Below are 20,242 nucleotides of genomic sequence, written 5' to 3'. Positions count from 1 at the left end.
ATATTCCCCCAGTGCCGGAGCCACGGGCTGGGGCTGTGCGGGACACGCTGAACCTCCTTGGCACCAAGGATCAGGGAAAGCGTCCAGGATTAAATGTGCCCAAAATCCCTGCTGCTCTGCAGTCCCGGGCCTCTGGCCGCCACCTGAAACACTCCCGGAACCGAGAGAAATTCGGCGCTGGAGCTGTTTGCCACAAACACCGGCACGTTCATAGGAGCCGGTACGCGGGCACGGTCCTTCGGGTTTCGTGGGTCCGTGAAAAGACAACAAGCAGCGCTGAATGTTAGAAATGTTCAATCTTTAGACATTGGAATGTGCTCCCCAGGGAGGTGGTGGAGTCACAGCCCCTGGGGGTGTTTAAGCAAAGGCTGGATGTGGAACTCAGTGCCGTGCTCTGTTTGACAGGATGGTGTCCGGTCACAGGTTGGACTCGATGGCCTCAAAGGCCTTTTACAGCCTCGGTGATTCTGTGAGTCCCCGTTACCCGGAGAAGCCAAAGGCTCCTCCCTGCCCAGAGAGCCCGACCCCGGTCCCGACCCTCCCGTGTGCCGGCTGTGGGCACCGCTGTGGGCACCGCCCCGCCCCGCCGCGCCGCTCCCATTGGCCAGCTCGACTCCGCTCCCTGTTCCTAGTGGCCAGCACGCCGCTGCTCCCTGTCACTATTGGCTAGGGCCTCTCCGGGGCTGCGTCGCGATTGGCCGCGCGCTCCGCCTCTCCCACCTGTCACCGCTGGCACCGCCCCCCACGCCGCAGTGGGGCGATCGGGCGATGCGGTGACGTCAGCGCCGGGCGGCGGTGCCATTGGCGGGCGGGGTGTGACGCGGGATGTGGCGCGCGCTGCTCCGGGCCGGGAGCGCGGCCCCTCGGAGCGGCCCCGGCGTGAGGGGAGAGCGGCGGGTGCCGGGAGCGCGGACGGCCAGGTGAGCGGGGACCGGGACCGGGGACAGCTGCCGGGCGGGCCGAGAGCAGTCACCCTGTCCCCTCAGCCCTGCCGAGGCGCGTCCCGGGCTCTGTGTCCAGTTCTGGACTCCTCCGTACCAGGGAGACGTGGAGCTCCTGGAGCGCGTCTGTCGGCAGGCAGCGAAGGTGGTGAAGGGACTGGCGCATCTCTTAGAAGTGAAGGCTGAGGGAGCCGGGTCTGCTCAGCCTCGCGGAGAGAGAGAGGAGAGGAGACATCATTAATATCTATAAATATCTATGGGAGGGTGCCGAGGGGATGGATGGTCCTCGTTGCTGAGCAGTAAGACAGGAAGCAGAAACTGCTGCACAGGAATTGGCACCTGAGGATGAGCTCCTTTCCCGTGCAGGTGACCGTGCTCTGGAGCGGGGTCGGTGTGGAGCCTGTCCAGGCCTGTCTCAATACAATCTTGTGCCGTGTGCTCTGGGCTGGCCCAGACAGCGCAGGGAGGGTCACCGGGGCACCCCCTGGTCCCTTCCGACCTGCCCCATTCAGGGGTTCTTTGGGCAGCCGGGAGCGCGCCCAGGGCAGCAGAGAGAGCCTTGGGGCAGGGCAGGGGTTGCTCTGGAGATACCTTGGGTTGAAACCCTGTTACCGAGCCTTTAAAGACCTGTGGAGAGGAGAAATCCTCGTTCACGGGATGCTCGCGTTATAAATGCAGCCCGAGTTAGTGGTGCACGGCTTGAACTTTGGAACTGGAATTCCTGCCACTGACAGCCTATAAAAATGGGCTCAGGGTGGCTGTCCTGCAACAGCTGCTGCAAAGGCTTCCTGAGAAATAAAAGTGTTTCGAGCACCTGCCAAGGATTGCTATGTTTGTATTGTATTTGTATTGTGGATAAGAAATTTCAGGAAGCTAAAAGCATGTAAACCCTCTCAGAATAAAATCGGTGTGCAATTTACACCATGTCAGAGAAACAAGCCATTAGGTTATTTCTCGCACTCCCTTGTGGATGCTGTTTTTATTGAATGACTCGTCATTGTCTGTCCTCAGTAGAACGTGTGCTACCATCAGGATGCCTGAAGTAAACACAGATCACCTGGATGAGCAGCAGGTGCAGCTCTTGGCAGAGATGTGCATCGTGATTGATGAAAATGACAATAAGATTGGAGCAGAGAACAAGAAAAACTGTCACTTAAATGAAAACATTGACAAAGGTATGGATTGCTTATCTGCTAATTGAACCATTAAGTTGATTAAATATTTTCAGAAGTGTAGTCATGATTACATTAAAGCCTTATTCTCAGGGGAGTATTGGATCAGAGCAGAGCAAGTACCTCCCCATAGGCCCCTCCTCCTCAGCATAAAATATTTAATGTTAAAAGTCTGCAGAATGGAGGAACACTCGATTGGAGGGATTTGCCAAGGGGAGAAATGTGTGATTGCACGTACAAGCTTGATAAATACTTTTAATCACGTTTTGAAGATGAGGTGGTATTTTTTCCTATTATGGATACCTGATCCTATGTAGCTTTTCCTAAATAATGCTTTTTGCTTCTTTGCCGAGTTCTTTTCAAGTAGAAAAGGGTTTAATTTTGAACTAATTCACCCAGAGTTCTGCTTCAAATACTGCTAATAGGAAAGGGTTTAACTGATTTTGGGTTTACTTGAGGTTGGTCAGGTTCAACAGTTTCTCATGTGTGATCTCTTTTTATGTACTTGGGAAAAGCATCTTCCTGAAGACTGAGGGATAACAGACTCAAAAGATGAAGAAAACAGCAATTGTACTGTTTTTAATAGAGCCTATTTTCCTTCTACTTTTGCAATTCTTGAAGGGTCTTGAAATTGTATACAGTTTTTTAGGCATTTTTGAGTCATCTCTTTTTGATTGTAAATTTATGGGTGCCAGGCTGTCCTTGGAAGCTTGCCCAAATGTGCACATTCAGAATGGTGAACTGACTGAATTTAGAACTCCTCCTCTGTTGCATTTTTGTTCTAGGAACTCTTCTATTTTCATGTTTTGCATAAGCTGGCACAGAAACCTGAATAATAGCTCTTGAGTTATTTATCAAATCCCTGGTTTTTAACATATATTAATTTTAAATTGGATTATGTAAAAATCAGGCTGTTATAAGCCCTTAACTGTCTTCATATGTTTTTTTCCTCTTCTATTAAATATCTCAGTTTTGTTGTTTGTTTGGGTGTTTTTTTATTTTTAGGTTTACTGCACCGAGCTTTCAGCGTTTTCTTATTTAATACAGAAAATAAACTGTTGCTGCAGCAGAGGTCAAATGCAAAAATTACATTTCCAGGTTAGTACTGAAACATTGTATTCGTATGTTTTATTTAGATCAATATTTTAAAAAAATATGTCAATCCAATCTTGCAGTGTAACTCAATCTGAGGTTTTAGAATTTACTTCTTTGGAGAGAACATGCTTATGAGTTGAAGATATCTTGTGGGTGAAGCAACATAATGGGAACACTCATGTATTGTTTTGTATATATTTATTTATTGGGAAATGGTTGTTCCCTGGCGTGTTTGATCCTGTCATGCAAAGGCAGAGGGTGTGGTGTTTACCCCCTCTGCTGCGAGACATTTATTGGAGTTGAAGAAATGGCTCTGGTGGCTGTGGAGAGTGTCCCATTCCACTGGTAAAAGCTGATGTGCAGGTGAGCCCTGGTGCCTGGGAGATCTGTGGACCTTTGTGTTGTCTTAACAAACACTTCTTTAATTCTGCCAGAAGTGAGACTGTGTGGCCAAACCATGTAGTGCATGACTTCTGAACACTCCTGAACTGTTACTATCAAAAGCAAATGAAGAGGTATAAAAATAAGGAGGAGAGTCGAATGGAAATAGCTTACATGAGACATGCTGGAGAGAGCACAAAGTTGTCTGTTGCAGAATTTTCAATGGAAAACAAAATCAAGTGTTTCCAACTTGAGGAAGGAAGACCTTTTCCTTTTTTTTTCAAGGGAATCTTTACTTTAGAGATTGTTTTTAATTTTTTCCTTTTCTGCTAACCAGTCAAAATGCTCAAATGTGGTTTGTAGATATTCTAACTCTATTTTAGATGCTTTTGAGCTCAACTTTTATAGACAAAAGCTTGAAACAGAGTATGGATTGGTTGTCCTTTAAACACAGGCATAAACTTTGTATTTAATTCTACTTGCTGCCAGCTGTTCTTGAAGCTTTGGGAATATTTTTTATTATCCTGTTACATATTAACTCCCCAAAGTAATTTTAATTAGCACTTGAGAGATAAACAAGGTCCTTATAGACTGGCTCTCTAAGTAGATGTGTTCAGGATAAGAATGCCTGTCCTCATGTGTATCAAACACCAGCCTGCAAAGTAGTGCTTGGCAGAGGCAAATCCCAGTGCAAAATATATAAAGGAAAGTAAGAGGTGTTAATATCCTCTTTCTGTGACCTTCTCTGCACAAGAGAAATGAAGCTGTGATGTGTTGAATAACTGGCCTTTGTCTTGGGGGGGATTTTGGTGTTGTGGTTTTTTTGGGGTTTTTTCCCAGGTCTTTATATTTGTCAAAAATGGATCTGACTGATCCAAACTTCTTGCAGATTGTTTTACCAACACTTGCTGCAGTCATCCTCTGAGCCATCCTCAGGAACTGGAAGAAAATGACGCCATTGGTGTTCGGAGAGCGGCACAGAGACGGCTGAAAGCAGAGCTGGGGATTCCCATGGAGCAGGTAAAGGAAGGACGGACAAACAGGAATTCTTGTCAGCATTTGCCAGTTTACAGACTGTCTGGCAGACAGAGTCAGCCTCAAACCTAAAAATGAACTTCTCTTTGGGGATGCAGAGAACTGAGTGAACTTCCAGAGGTCCCTGGAGGGCAGGGTCACACTTGGTCTGTCAGGACCTGGTTGTGACCTTGGCTTCAGGTAGTTGTCAAGTCTTTTCCTTGGGAGGTGAGGGTAGGTGCAAGTGTTTGTGCTCACCAGTGCTCAGTGAGTGTGCAATAGAGTCTGGTAAACATTATTTAAAACAGACTATATAGGAAAATATACTTCAAGTATTAGAGGGTCAGTCTGGCTAGAGAAATGCTGTGCAATTCATACCATCAAACTGCTTTAAATTATTTTTTTCCTAGTAATTCTTTGTGAAAAAGTGCATTGCAGTTGTACACTTGGGAACAAATAATTCTAAGGAAGATGATAATAGCTGAAAAATTGTGCTGCAGTGCAATTCTCCTGGACTGGCAGCACTTCTGACAAGTGTTTTGGTTGCAGGTAACTCCAGAAGAAATCTTCTACCTGACACGAATTCACTACAAGGCCAAGTCTGATGGGATCTGGGGAGAGCATGAGATAGACTACATCTTATTTGTGCAGAAGGACGTGACACTGAACCCTGACCCCAACGAGATCCAAAGCTACTGCTACGTGACACAGAAAGAACTGAAACAGCTCTTGGACAAAGCTGCCAGGAATGAAATTAAGATTACTCCATGGTTCAAGCTGATAGCAGAGACCTTTCTTTTTAAGTGGTGGGATAACTTGAGTAACTTGAACAAATTTGTTGAGCATGAAAAAATACACCGAATGTAAACAGCTGGGATAAAAGTGCTAAAGGGTAGTAATGATGTGTTGTCTCATTAACACTGATAAATCATGACTTAAGTGCAGAGAATTGGTCCACGTGGAGCATGTTTAGTTTATATAGATGTTGTCATAGCCAACGTTTTTCCTTCTGTCTTCGTCACCTCATCCCCCTCATCCTTGGTTCCCTTGGGCCTGTTAAGATCTCCCGTAACAGTAGCATGAAACCCCTGGGTTCTTGTTCCTCTGCCTCCAGTGCCTGGTGAAGGATCCTCAGCCCGTGTGAGCCCTGCACACCTGGGAGGGAGCCCAGGCACCTCCTGCCCTGCTCAGGACTGGGGTGTTCCCACTGAGCCATGCCTTAAATACTGATTACACACGACTGTGGGCTCTGCTGTCATGTTGAGAAGACCAATTGCCAGAAGAAAAAAACAATTCGAAGTAAACAGGATTATTTTTAATTGCAGAAAGCAAATCTCTTCAACTACTGTACTCTATAATTAACCAAACTCATAAAAGCTTAAGTAATTGGATTGCCTGTGTGGCATAAGTTTGACTTTGAAGTGCTGACATATGTGTTAAAGCTTTAGATAATAAATGGTGCTTGGGGTTTTTTGCCCCACCAGGCATTTCTGATTAGTTGATGGCTGAGTACTGCACATCTGAAAATTTAAAAAAGGTTAAATTACAGCAAATGCAAATGCTACCTGTCTAATGTCAATAGTGTGTCTTTGGAGACAAGATATGCACTAAATGGCTCTTCTCCGTTCTCCAGAAAACAAAGGCATCTTGATACAAGGGCTTTTCTTTTCCTGTAACAGTCATTCCCAGACAACTCAAACCCACTGAACTCCAAAATTCAAGACTCACAATTTGTGGGCTTACACTGGGTCTTCATGTCAGTTAGTTAGAAATTGTATCAGAGCAAATCTTTTTTGATCTTGCAGTCAATCCAGTGCCAGTAACTTAGGAGGCTTTTTAAATAAGACAAATACTCAAAGGTGCTTCAATTTTAATTACAGACTGAGGCGGAGGGAGGGTCCTCAAAAAAGTTTATGGTTTCTTCTGTTAGCACCCTACTCAAAACTAGATTTTTTTTAAGTTCTCCCAGAGCCTGATGAAATAGGATGTTTGTCATACCACTTATCATTACAAGTAAACATGATTCTGTGTCTGGAGTCTAGGTAAAATTAACTTTTTCCAGTGGTCAGGGTTTCTCTTTCTCATCCCTGTTGTGACTGCAGCACTGAAGCTTCCGTGTACCAGCACCTCCAGTGGTTCAACACTTTGAGGGTTTAGGGCCAAATTTGCTGTGTATTGGCCAGAATAGATGTACTGTTTCAAAGCAAATAGTACCAGGTGAGGGAACAGTGATGTGATGTAGCAGCTCTCTTGAATTCAGTGCAATCATCCATGTTACCCAGCTGTAGGCAATGGAGAAGTTCTCAAATATTTTTTAAATCTAACTTTAAAATTAAAACACCTTGCCTAAACCCTTGGACTGTTGTTTTCTTTTCAGATGTGAAGACACATGGAGAATAATCTGTCGTTGCCACACTCTAAGCACCACCCTGCCCATTAAACCACTGAAGCAGTGTGGTGTGAGCAGGGCAGCAGGGCACAGGTCTACTGGAAAAAAGTTCTGGTTTTCTAGTTCAGCTTGGAGCAAAAGCTGGCAAAGCAGATCCCGAATAACTCCTGCGCATACAGGTCCTGAAAGAAAAGTTTTGCTTAACAATTCCTCAAAGTCCCTCAGAAGTTTTTCTTGACATTGGTCTTCTTGGCAGCATTACAGTGTGCTTTAATTCTGAATTTATTACACAAAGTAGATGAGAGGAATGCTGTAGATTTACACATGATGCAGAAGCATGTGAACAGTTACTGCTTGTATTTCAAAATGTAGTGATTTGAGGGTTCTTTCTTCCCCCTTATTTTTTTGGTGTGTGTTAGATTTTGATATGGATTTCAAGTGCACTGTTCAAGCAACACATTTGTAATGCATAATTTTACAAACCTCTATGTAACCATTGGCTAAGCAGGGACAAAAAGGAAATATTTCACATTTGACAATATATATTTTGTCTTGAGCAGATACAGAATTTTGTCTACCACTCCCTGAAGAGAAAATGTCTTGTTAAGCCAAGGATGACAGTAGCATGTGCTTGGCACAAAAAATCAGTCTGATCCTCATTCTCTATGTATCTGAGATATTAATATTAATCTGAAATATTTCAAGTTGTAAGGTATAACCTTCCCCGCCCCTGTTTTAGGTTATTACAGGTGCCAAGTCAGTTCTAGAACTGCAGTTTCCCCTCCAGTCACTGTATCTTAGTAAAGTGGCAGCATTTTTCCTGTGCTTCAGTGCCCAAACAGGAACTTTGTGTAGTTCTTGATGCTCTCCTGTTACTTCCCCACCCATTTCAGCCTTCACCAGCAACATAAACACATCACAAAGGATTACCTGCCTGTAGCAATCCAAACCTTACTGAAACCAGGCATTTTTAATTAATGAGTTTAACAAAGTGTTCACATTTCTAGATTTTACCTCATTTTAAATTAGTTTTGAATAGAAATATAAACACTTTACTGATACATGAAGGTCAGGAATAAGGATATGGAAGAAAGTATTTTTTACGTCTGTTTATAAATGGTTTCTGTCACTATTGAGAAATTTTTCATGGTATTGCTTGGAGCTGCAACATCAAGATATTGAAATACTAAAGCTGAAGTACCTTAACCACTAACATAAAACATGCACTTAAATACCAAGTATTACCAAAAAGGATGACAGGACTAAAAGTTAGTTTTAATAAATTTAATTTTGATTTTAAAATTAATTTTTTTGATTTTTGATTAGTTTTTAATTTTGATTCAGAAGCCTGCTTATCTTCTCTGTGTTTTACCAGATTTTCTCTTCCCAGCCAGCAGATGTTTTGGCTTCAAGTTAAATATGTGCCTGTCTGCCTCTCCTTTCCTGCCCAGGCGATTCATTTTCTTTTGAGCTTTCTTTGCCATGAGCTTGACCTTCTTCACCATCTATTTAAAGACAAACAAACAAACAAACATGCAGAGTGACTCCCTCAGTAACTCAGGTAACAAGGTTTACCTTTAAAAAAAAACCACTAAGGTGGATAGTTTTATCAAGGACATTAACACCAACACTATAGAGCAGTATCACTGTAACGCTATCCAAGTGACACTAACCCTCCTTAGCAGAACTTTCCAGCACACTAACACAGGATCATGCTACCCCTGGAATTCCTCACTTACTAAAGGTGTAACCCCACAGTTTGCAGAACTCTTCCTTCAGACTTGCATTTAGAGACAAGAATTAAAATGTATTTCCTTGGTCTGTATTATTACATGTCTTTTGTACGAAGGAAGTAGAGAAACAGAGAGTCCAAATGAAAAGATGATGAAGCTGTAGGGAGACCAAACACAAACTCTGGACAAATGCAACCAGCCTACTCTGCAGCTTCCCAGGAGCTGCTCTAGGTGCAATCATGCTGGTTTAGCTGCCCAACAGGTGAACAGAGATAAATAACAAACCTTTTCATCCCGAAGGCCAGACACGTCCCGAGGTGTGCGAGAGCAGCTGCGACTGCGCGACGCCGACCTGGGGGTTTCAGACTCGTCCCGTTTGCGTTTCCTGGTGGTGCTGCGGGACCTCCTCACATAATGTGCCTGAAATTGGAAACATCATCTAACCTTTACAGCCAGAAACAATCAGCTCGTTTCTAATCAGAGTAACAGGAAAAACAGGAAGTGGATTGCTGCGATAAATTATATTGGTTATTCCATGGTAACATAAAAATTTTGACAACTGTTGTCACTGCCTCTCTGTCCTACAGGAACACTCAAATTTCAGTGAATATTTGCTGGTTTTCCTCCACAATTACTAACTGGCATTTTCTTTTTTCTTTGGGGGGAGTGGACTCATGTGTAATCAATAAAAAGATACAAATGAATGGATAACAACACTTAAGCAATTTTGCAACAGCAAAACAGCAATGATGAAACCTACCCTGATGAGTGTCCTGTGTACCAGGCAAAGCCATGAAGAATTTCAGACATGAAGACTGATCATGTTATAGCACAAGTATTACGTTCCTACATTGCTCCTACATCACCATGGTATGGCAGCTCTGAGAACCATAAATGCTTGCTTCAGATGTGTCACACAGTTCTTGTTTCCTAACTCTTTCTTTAGCTAAAGAATTAGAAATCTCAAGATCCAGGGAGCTGTAATACTGCTGGATTTGCTGTACAAAATGTTTTGGGGTTTTTAAATCTCTGTTAAAATAAAATGTCTCCTGAAGGCCAGTCTCTGATGAAGTACTTTATCTGTCTTACATTGAAAGATGCCAGCTGCCCTCAAAAACGTCAATTACAGCTCATGGAATTAATGAACTATAAAAAGATAGGCCTGATCTGTCACTATTTCTGACATAGATGAATCTCATCCAACAAAGCAGACTTGAAAACTAAGAAGTATGCTTAGCCAAGCCTGTTCTTGAATCCTACACAAATTCCAACAAAGCAGTACACATACATATATGATTCTTGATAACTGTTAGTTTTTCACCTGATCCAACTTGTTTTGATCACATTACTCAAAAAATTCCAGTACCAACTGCTTCATCTGCAGTTCCTATTCATCTTTAATAGATCCCACCCTTCTCTTGTGAGAACTATAATAAGCATTTCAACTGTGCTCAAAGAAATTTAAGTATCTTTTAGATAAATATTGTGTTTAATTAGCAAAAACTTACATCATCTTTATTAGTCATGTCAAGTCCAAGATCAGTCATTTCTTTCTCTAACACCTTCCTCTGGACCTGTAAAAAAAGTTAGGAAAACAAATTTCTTTAAAAGAAAAAAATCCTTCCACCTTACTTTTTGTCTCAATACACCACCACAAGTCCATTATATTCACTGTATATTTCTGGCTTTATCAAATCCACAAGAAGGTCATTGATGTCCTCCCTTCACAACTCATTTTTTAAACTTATTTTTTTGCACCCATAAATTCTGCTTCATGGGACAGCAATGAATGGCCCAGCATTTCCTAAAGATCTTATAATTAGTTTGCCTTTTTGGGGGAAAGCTGACAAGGAGAGGTAGTTCTGTCAAAAATGTTTCCTTCTCTCCCAAAAGGCACACACTCTGGAGAAGATAAGGGATCTTGGGGGCAACAGCAGCTGGATTCATTATCTCAACATAACTCGTTATCAGTTTATTACTCTGCAATTGTCCTGGACTCATCATAAGAGACTCTGCCATCAGAAAGAGTGATACCTGGCTACCAAAAAGACACATCACCTTCTCCAGAACCCATAACAAATTTTACATGATTGTGATTTTAGGTAATTATCTAATTCTTAAAATTATTTGAATTTTAAGCAAACAATATACAACGAAACAACCCAGTTAAACAAACTGAATAATATTATTAAAAACCTTTTCTGAAATATATATGGAGTTTTACAGAAGACTCACTTATGTGACACAAAAGAAAAAAAGGGCTCCTATCCCTCCTCAGCTAAGCTGTGGCCAAAACTCCTGGGAGAACAGAAGGAAGCCAGCAGTGAAAGAGGCAAGTATGAGCAAAAGCCGTCAGTTCCACCACCTGACAGTTGATACATCCTTTCATGATGTTGTTACATAGCAGCAAGATTTTTTAACAGAACATGTTCTACACTCACCTTTTTAGCTGTTCTAGGCATCCTTGGACCATGAACGTCTTTTTCTTTTGACTGCAGGATTTTCAGTTTCTTCTTTTCTCGGATCTTTCTTGCCAACTGTCTAATTTCCATCATTTCTTCATCTTCAGTTTCTGGATCACTGTCATATTCTCCAGCAGCTTCTCTCAGCTCCTCTTCTTTCTCTAATTCTTCCAGTTTCTTAGATTTTGAAGAGGTAAAACGGAGATCAGATCCTTGACTTATGATCCTCAACATTACATTTGTACATGGTCCTGGGCCATGGAACATTACCTGATAACCACACTGAGCCACACCTAATGGAGCTGGTGATACGGGTTACTGTGAACCCATGGACACACTGCTGTGCAAACCCCATCACTCCACACTATCACCTGGCTAAATTTGTGTGGCTGCCCAGTCTGTGAAAGCAGCTGTACTGTCCTGTGAGCTGTGCTTGCTGTGCCATTTCTAGAAACAGACTGAAAAACCCTTCTATTCTGACATTCAGCATGAGTCCAGAACACCAGCAATTCACAGGAAACCAGCTGCAAAACTGGCAGGCTCCGTGGGCTGCACTCAACATTTCTCCTTAACAACCAGCAGGAAATCCAAACAGTGACTGTTATTAAATAAAAATGTTATAAATTGAGCATTCAATCCATATCCTCTATAGACATAAATATGATGGATGAATTTCATATTATTAAAAATACATAAAATTTGATAGCTACATTCCTGTAGCTGTAGTCAAAGAAGAAAGAAATGTAACTTCTAGTGCAAACCTCGTATTTTAGAATGGAACAGATAAGATCACCATCATTCTGACAAGGTGAAGCAATTTTCTATTCTTCTGAAATTCTGTCCTTGATCATTCAAAAAATAGTATCTTTTCCCATGTCAAGCACAGACAATGCAAAAAAACCCAGGTTCTCATGATACACTGTTTTTAATCAACAAATAGTAACTGATGTTAAACACGTAAGAAATAAAGAGGAAAGGAAAGTGCAAAAAATGGAAAACTCACTCTCATTATATCAGGATCAATGTAGTCAAGTATATTATGGCCTTCCCATATCTCTGGAATCTTATCATATTTCTCAGATGAATTCATTAAGTCCCAGTATTCTTAAAAATAGAAACAAAACAAAATTTGATAAAGAGACAAAACTTAATTTCAAAGAATGTTCCATGACAAAAGCATCACTCAGAACAAACACACAAAAGAACTGTGTGTTCCCTACCCCTAAGAATTTGGCAGCACCTCTGCTATATTCACAAATGTTCCTAATCTCCATCCTACTGCCAAAGACTGTTCAGTTATGGCATGACCCACTGCCCCAAGACATGCCAGGCAACAAATACCCAGCTGAAACACAATATATGCTGTTCTCTCTCATATTGGTACTTTCTTAACAAAGAGAGCATCAGAAATTAATGAAGTACTATAATACAGAATGGAAAGAAAAAAATCACTTGAATCATCAGGCCAGCTGTTTCATGTCTGTGACTCCGAAATGGGAAACAACTGAGTGACATCACAAAACATCACTAAAGATCACCAGTTCTGGAACAGAGGGATAGTATGCAATGAAATGGTGGCACTGGCAATTAGTTGAAAGGAGTCAGGTTTAGGTATTCCCCCTTAAGGCTGAAATAGCCACACTTCATTGTTTAGTAATAATAATGGTAAATAGCAATTCTTATCTAATACTTACTCTGCAGATCCAAAATATAATCATCTCCCATTTCAAGTTCAATATCTCTCTCCTGAAAGACATACATGGTTTTAGATACCATCTAATTTAGAAAGCTATGGACTAACACAACAAATTTAAAATCCAGATGCTCATTTCCTGATTTAGAGATGGCACTTACCAATTTCCTCTTGGGAGTGTCCACTTCCATGCGTTTCTTACGAGCTACTACTCCCTCAGGTATAAAAGGCAGTCGCTCCTGGAATAAATCCGCCCCAATAAAAAAGGGAAAAGAAGTTCACATCAATTTTTTTACACTGCTGTAAATCACCAGCTGCACTGTAATGTATTTCTGCAGAATACAAAATCCCAAGCTCCCACCAGGAAAGGCACCTACAGATAATAAATTAGAAAACTTCACCATATTAATCTGTTTCCAGATTAACAATGACAGACTTCTTATCCTACTTAAGAAATACATTAAATAGCGTAAACATGTAGCCTACCTTGTTATCTCTTTTGTTTGGCATGGCCAAGTGTAATCTATTCAGTACTTCATTCACTTTGTTTCCCTTCATTTTAGTATCAACACGATGGGCCAAGAGTCTGTCGCAGGCCTGAAAATGCACATGACAACGTAAGGTGAGGGACAAAGCCTTTTAGATACAGCAAATGATACTGCAGACATTCAATCCCAAATATTTGGCTTCACAGCTTATTTTTGTCTTATACCTCTTAACTCTCAAGAAAGCATAAAATTATTTTATATTAAAAGCATCATGGGAAGATGCACATGCAGATATGTATTTTTTAACAGGACTCAGAAAAAAATCACAATTAAAAAAAAATATTATGACATTATTTTTCATTTTCACTCAAGCTCATTGAGGTGTAACATGGAAAACATTTTTGAAGTTTATCACTATAATGCAGTTTAACTGAGATTAAACTCATACAAATGAAGCAAAATGATAGCTGCTCATTTGGGATGAAACTTAGAATACTTACCTCTGTTTTAACTTGGATTACACCTTCTTCAGTCAGCGTACTTGTCTCTATTACTGAAAATCCTTCTGCTTCAAAAGCTTCAAATATTTTCTAAAATTGAAAAATTATCCCAAATAATGACATCCTGTGCATTTCTTAATATATCAATATATTAAGACCAGAAATCTTAATCCAATATGAATACATACAATGCATAATATTTTATTAGAAGGTGTTTCTAAAAAGATGATGGAAAGTTTACAATTATAGTTCTACTTAATCTCTTTCTTCTTTTATAAGCAAGTAATTACTTTCTAAAAGGCACCTATAAATGACCCATAAGGGGAAAAAGAAGAGTGAGAGAAACACAAATTCTATGTGCTTGTAGATACAATTGACTTAAGCCTGCAGGACCTTTTATTGCAACTGTTCAGCGACACCTCTCGATTTAGTGCTCACTGTGTCTAACTGTCACTGAAAGGATTACTTAGTAAAGCTATTGTCTAACTTCCAATTACAGCAGTAATTGAAAGTTCTCACATCATCAGAGATTCCTGAAACCATTATGAATCTGCCTTCTGTTTGGCATTTACAATATTCAGGCACGATGACATTGACAGTACTAAAGAAAGATGGGGTGGAGACCTACAAAGCTACCTTACACTGCACTGTTAGAGTAGTTTAATAAAGAAATGATCATGCAAAAGTTTTTGCCCCCAAAAAATTATAACCATCCACAATGCACACACAGTATTTTCGTAAACATCAGAAAACACAAAGGTGAGAGAAGTATCCTAACCTGACTCTCCTCAGGAAGTTCTGAAATCCTCTTCACATCGCATTTGTTTGCAACAATTATAAGTGGCTGATAAAAAGACAAAAAAAAAAAAAAATCTTAATTCAAGTTACCATGTTATAAACCCCCGGGGTTTGTTAATAATGTGCATGAAACTCACCTTGTTAGCAAACAGTGGCTTAATATTTCTGAAGAGCTCCACCTGCTCATCCAGGCTATGCCCACACTGCTCAGACACATCCATCACGTAGAGCACGGCAGCGCGCAGATGTGCCAGGGCAGTGATAGCCTGCATCTCAATGGTGTTCCTGTCCTCCAGGGGGTGATCCAAAATACCAGGGGTGTCTACCACCTAAAATTAACATCATTAAGCCAGGTGTTACTGGTCAGCTAGTGCAGAACACATTTAATTGTTCATTGATATTGACTTTTTAAAGACAGTGACGGTTTTTCCTTTCAGTCACAAACAGGATTGTGAGCTCTGCTTAACTGAGAATGTGAAAATGTACAAATAGGAGATGAAATGAGGTTTCACAACCAACACTTCAAGTATTGCAGAGGAAGGGAAAATGCTGCTCCAACCTGGCCCAGACACTGAGAGTGATAAAAAGTCATCTGGCTTTAGTCAATAATTCCATTTCCCATCTTCCCTCCAACTAAAAACAGACCCAAGCATGTACATTTTTAGAACAGGTTTTGACTGCTGCCCTCACTTGGCACACTGCACCTTGCACAGCAGCTGTCAGACACAGCATGTCTCGTCAAAAACAAAAATGCAACTCCCATGGCAAAAAGGCAAATCAGGCTATAACCAGCTCACTCTTTCAAGAAAATGCAAAATAGTGACAGTTCTTACCTGCCAACGTAGATACTTATAATCCATATGTCCCACAAAGAGAGATTTCGTGGTAAAGGCATAAGGCTGCACTTCTACATCTGCTCTTGTAACCTTAAAACAAGATTTAGTCACACGCATTTATTTAAAATTTCCTGAAGGTGCAAGCAGTATATCCTAATTATAATACACTTCCTTTGCTGGGGGGGGAAGCTAAAAATTGTTCTAGCTTCTCTGCAAGTATTTGTCTATCAGAAAATATGCTAATGGGGTGTGATTTTGGAAAAGACAAGGATTTTTAAGAGTGAAATCTATCATAATTTTCCATTTATTCCTCCAGGAATTTCATTCAACCTCTACTCACACATTTGAACTTGCTACTGCTCACACCAGACACTGCCACAACTATATCAAATTGTTTAGAAGTTACTTTATTTTATCTAGATTGCATCTCAATATTATTTATGGAAAAGCCACTCACATACCTTATTTATAAAGCTGGATTTCCCAACATTTGGGTAGCCACACAGCAGAAGAGTTCGTGTATTGGGATCGATGGTTGGCAAACGAGACAAATGTTGTCGCACTGAAATGTTAAAAAGATTTTTTAAGTATCTGTGATAATTTAAGTTTTACTGTGATGGAATAACAATACATATACTGAACTGTTTACATAAAAATTAGTAACATTTCTGATGTAATACGATCATTTATGAAAGTATGTAATAGTTTGCAGATTCCACAAGTCCACAACAAAAATAAAATTTCATAAATATTTAAGAAATGAAGACCACTGTCTTACAACTAGAATGACTCCACCAAATCAGGAAATGTAACCTGGACTAATAAGTCTGAAGTAAGGAGTAATGCCTGCAAAATCTTTAGTAACATTTTCACATATCTGTTAGTGAAAAGAATGCTAAGTAAAAGCATGCCTGTGACTTTTAAAGAAAGAAAAAAGTTTTATCACTGTTAGTAATACCATAATAAATATTCAAAGAGAAAACTACTTTGTTGAAAAATAAACACCAAGTATTTGGGGATTTTAAAACTGTTCCTGTGTTTTCTGGATCCGTAACAAACAGATTCTAACTGCTACTAAGCCTAACAAACTTTATATCCAATTCAGGTGCCCTTTTTCAGCCCACATGTAACACCAACCTTGCTCCAGATACTCCAGGCTCTGTTTCTGTCTCTTGATGATGGTGCACATGCGCCCCAGGGCGGCCCGTTTGAGCTGCTTGCAGCGGTACAGGGAGTCCCCGTACTTCATCAGTCGCACGTAGTCCTTGGCGACACTGCGGGCACAGCAGAGCAAATTCAGCCAAAACAATCCCCCAGGCACGTGCAAAAACAGAGAAACCAACGGCCCTTACTTGTCAATCAGGTTCTTGGCAATATTGATCTGCCCCAAAGCCAGTTTGTAGTGGTCTTTGTCATACAGAATGTTCATCAGATCCGCGTAAAAAGGATGAATGTCCTAAAACAAAAGCATAATGTTGGGTCTCATATTTTCTTACTCTAAGGTGACTGTTTCTTGCACACAATGTAAGTTCTTGGTTGTTTTTTTTTTTCTCCAGTACAGTAACACAAATGACATTAAAAGCCAAACAATTTCCATTACTATCTTACGTAAGAAAAATAATCTGCCTAGTCATTGAATATATGAATCTTAATTGCTCTGAATTTCTTTTGCAAACACATCTTTGACTTATTCATATGGAGTTTCCATTTGATCTCTTCCTTTCTAAAATTCTTCATATTGCAACTTCAAAGTCTCTTTTTTTAAAGTAAAAAACTGCAAGAAGCCAACAGAAATTGCCCCTAAAAGGAAGTTAGTATTATAGCAGAAACACAGCAATACTATTAATTTCTTTTTTTTTCTGAGTGCTGCATTAAATTCTATACAAGACCATACAAAACAGGGTTTATTAATGTCCAAATAAATCCTTACCTTTTCAAGGAAGTGGCATCTGTAGTTACAAATCTCTTAGGCAGAGTATTTCAGCTAGTTATATATTTACCTGAAGAAATTTCATCATGTGATGTTAAAAAAAAAAACTCAGAAGATATTTCTGAGAATTCTTGAGCAACACTCACTGGATATGAAATTGTCAAGAAAAACAATTTAATAGGTGAATAATTTCAGCCTGAGCAGAAAACTGCCCATAAAAAAATCCCATTGGCCACATGCATCCCGTTGCTGCTGCTGGAAGTTAACGGTTGTTGCTGTGTTTCTAACAGAACCCTTTATGGGTCCAAGGACATTTATGTTGTCAAATTAACTCCTGAAGATGGAAAGCAACATGATATATTATATTTATTGGTATTTCCTAGGGAAGACTAACTAAGCACAATTTCCATACACAAAGAAGAAATACACAAACACAATATACTTGAAAACCCTCACATCTTGTCTTCATTTAAAAGTGGCTTCTGGCAAACATATTTGAGCAACTAAAAGCTTATAAAATCCAGCCTTTAATGACCATCCATGGGCACAGCTTAGACTTCTGCTCTTCACAGGAACATACTGCTTTTGCAGTACAAGTTTTGCCTACTACTCACAGTAAAATCCACTTGAAATCAGCCAAGTTGTCTACATAAAGAAATCAGCAAAATGAGAAAACACTTACATCTAATTTCGGGAAATCTGTTAAGATCTGAGTAAGTCTGTCATGGTAATTTTGTTGAGTATATTTGACTTTTCGCATATAAAACTGTCGAATCCGATGGATTTGATAATGTTTATGAATGACAGTTGGGGTTTTTCGCTGAGTCTTTGACAACGTCAAATCTATGAAGTCCTGCAATCGAGGAAACATAATTAATTACACAAAATGTCAACTTCTTGTAAAGGCAACAATTTTCTTTCGGTTGAGGACCAGCACACTGAGGAGTTAAGTGCACCCACAGTTTGACAGGTATGTTCTAGGGCAGGCAGAACAAGCAGTTTGCACATTCCCTGTTTCTATTTCGGCTGCCCCCGGCCCAGCAGCCCCAGAAACTCCGAGCCCTGCGGGGAGCTCCCATCACTGCGCTTAATTTAAAACCCCTTTCTCCGACTGGCAGAGAACTTTATTTTGAAGCAAGACGCTGCGATGAGTTTCAGTATGACGCAGGTTAGGAAAACAGGAGGGATTTTGTGGGGACCGCAGGGAGAAGCGCGGCCTGAGGATCCCCGCTCAGCTTCCTCTCTGACAGGACCCCCCGACACTGTACATGGTACGGGCCGCCGGGCGCAGCGGCACCAGCCCAGGGCGAGTCCACGGCCCCGCGGAGGGGGAGAAGGCGAAGGCCGACACCACGCCGGCACCGCGGAAGGGGCAGGAGGGCAGCGCGGTCCTCGCAAGCCGCCGGTCGGGAGGGACGGGAGGGACAGCAGGGACGGCCCGGTGCGGAGGGCACTGAGAGCAGGGGCCGGGGCAGGAACGAGGGAGCGCGGCCGTACCTTGGCAGACGGAACCACCGTGATCTTCTTGAAGTTGTAGAGCGCCATGACCACCGCCAGCGCCGCGCCACGCACCGGAAAGGGAGAGGGGGCCCGGATCTCGCGAGAGGAGAGAGAGGGCGGGAGAGAGAGAGGGAGGGAGAGAGGGAGAGAGGGAGGGCGGGAGGAGGAGATGAGGGTTAGAGAGAGAGGGAGGTAGACAGAGAGGTGCTGAAGACAGAAGAGAGGGGAGCGCTCGGGGTTGGGTCTGGGTCTGGGTCTGGATCTTGATCTTGCCGGAGAAGCACCTGGCCGCCAGCTGGGTTCTGGCAGCGGCTCCCTGATGTGATGATTCGGGGCAGACATGGCTTGTGCCCCGTAGGGCCGAGAAGGCAAAATACACCCTCACCCTGTTGACCGATGAGTAAAGGCTGATTTCCATTAACACGAAGGAGCAGAGGATAAGGATGAGGGAAGGGACCCCGAAAGCTTTACCGGGGCCTCCTCCTCAGGCTGGCACAGCCTGCAGTCAGTGCTGTGTCTGCGAGAGGCACCCACCAGATGGGCCACCGGGAACAGCTCTGGGGAACCATGGGGAACCTGAAGAACATATTGGGATTGTGCAAGAATCACGGAATCACAGAATCAGTTAGATTGGAAAACACATCTGAGGCCATTGAGTCCAAACACCACCCTGTGGTGCCACTTCGCCACATCCTTGAGTTTTTCTTTAAACACTTCCAGGGACAGTGACTCCACCACTGCCTGTTCTAATGTCTGATCATCCTTTCTCTGAAGAAATTCCTCCTAATGTCCAACGTAAACTTCCCCTGGTGCAGATTGAGACTGTGTCCCGTTGTCCTGTCATTCGTTGCCTGGGATAAGAGGCTGATCCCCAGCTGGCTGCAGCTCCTTTCAGGGAGGTGTGGAGAGCACTGAGGTCCCCCCTGAGCTTCCTGTTCTCCAGGCTGAGCACCCCCAGCTCCCTCAGCTGCTCCTCATGTAACTTGTGCTCCAGAACCTGCCCCAGCTCCATAGCCCTTCTCTGGAAACAATCCAGCACCTCAGTGTCTTTATTGAACGATGTCATGTCTCGGAGAATGTCTTGAAAGACACATGGGATGTTTAGAGGAAGGATCAAAGCTGTAAAGAGAAGGGATTAATGTGGATAAGGGAGGGAAAATTGTGGGGAAATGGAGAAAAAAGAGGGTAAAAGAGGCTGGTAGCACACCATGGTCAGTACAAATATCTGATCATACCCTGCACAACCTATCACTACAGTCTGCCCTTTTTGCCAAGCTCCATTCCTGACCATTTTCCAGATTGAGGGAGCT

The 20,242-nt window shown here is 41.9% G+C and overlaps 2 protein-coding genes across 3 annotated transcripts; one reads left to right on the top strand and one right to left on the bottom strand.

Moving 5' to 3' along the window:
- Positions 1–825: 825 nt before the first annotated feature.
- On the top strand, positions 826–5,994 carry IDI1 (isopentenyl-diphosphate delta isomerase 1; the record flags this gene model as incomplete). Of its 2 annotated transcripts, none has more annotated exons than XM_083858911.1 (5): positions 826–920; positions 1,953–2,116; positions 3,119–3,211; positions 4,479–4,609; positions 5,153–5,994. In XM_083858911.1, the coding sequence occupies 5 exons, from the start codon at positions 826–828 to the stop codon at positions 5,468–5,470; spliced, it is 801 nt and encodes a 266-aa protein (XP_083715037.1). In that variant the 3' UTR covers positions 5,471–5,994. The 2 variants fall into 2 exon arrangements, with proteins under 2 accessions (XP_083715037.1, XP_083715038.1); XM_083858912.1 differs by having other exon boundaries at positions 846–920; positions 1,956–2,116.
- Positions 5,995–8,280: 2,286 nt separating this feature from the next.
- On the bottom strand, positions 8,281–19,024 carry GTPBP4 (GTP binding protein 4). The gene is made up of 17 exons (XM_083858910.1): positions 18,930–19,024; positions 18,115–18,285; positions 16,855–16,958; positions 16,640–16,776; positions 15,964–16,064; positions 15,500–15,592; positions 14,804–14,995; positions 14,647–14,712; positions 13,869–13,958; positions 13,367–13,477; positions 13,042–13,119; positions 12,882–12,933; positions 12,191–12,291; positions 11,167–11,364; positions 10,234–10,299; positions 9,011–9,145; positions 8,281–8,497 (listed from the first exon to the last, which is right to left on the bottom strand). The coding sequence occupies exons 1-17, from the start codon at positions 18,975–18,977 to the stop codon at positions 8,345–8,347; spliced, it is 1,896 nt and encodes a 631-aa protein (XP_083715036.1). The 5' UTR covers positions 18,978–19,024; the 3' UTR covers positions 8,281–8,344.
- Between the last annotated feature and the right edge of the window lie 1,218 nt (positions 19,025–20,242).

Source organism: Zosterops lateralis, assembly GCF_965231275.1.
Source record: "Zosterops lateralis genome assembly, chromosome: 1".
In the NCBI taxonomy this organism is placed as follows: Eukaryota; Metazoa; Chordata; class Aves; order Passeriformes; family Zosteropidae; genus Zosterops; species Zosterops lateralis.
The sequence above is the reverse complement of the archived record's forward strand: the minus strand, read 5'-3'. Positions and strand labels throughout refer to the sequence as shown.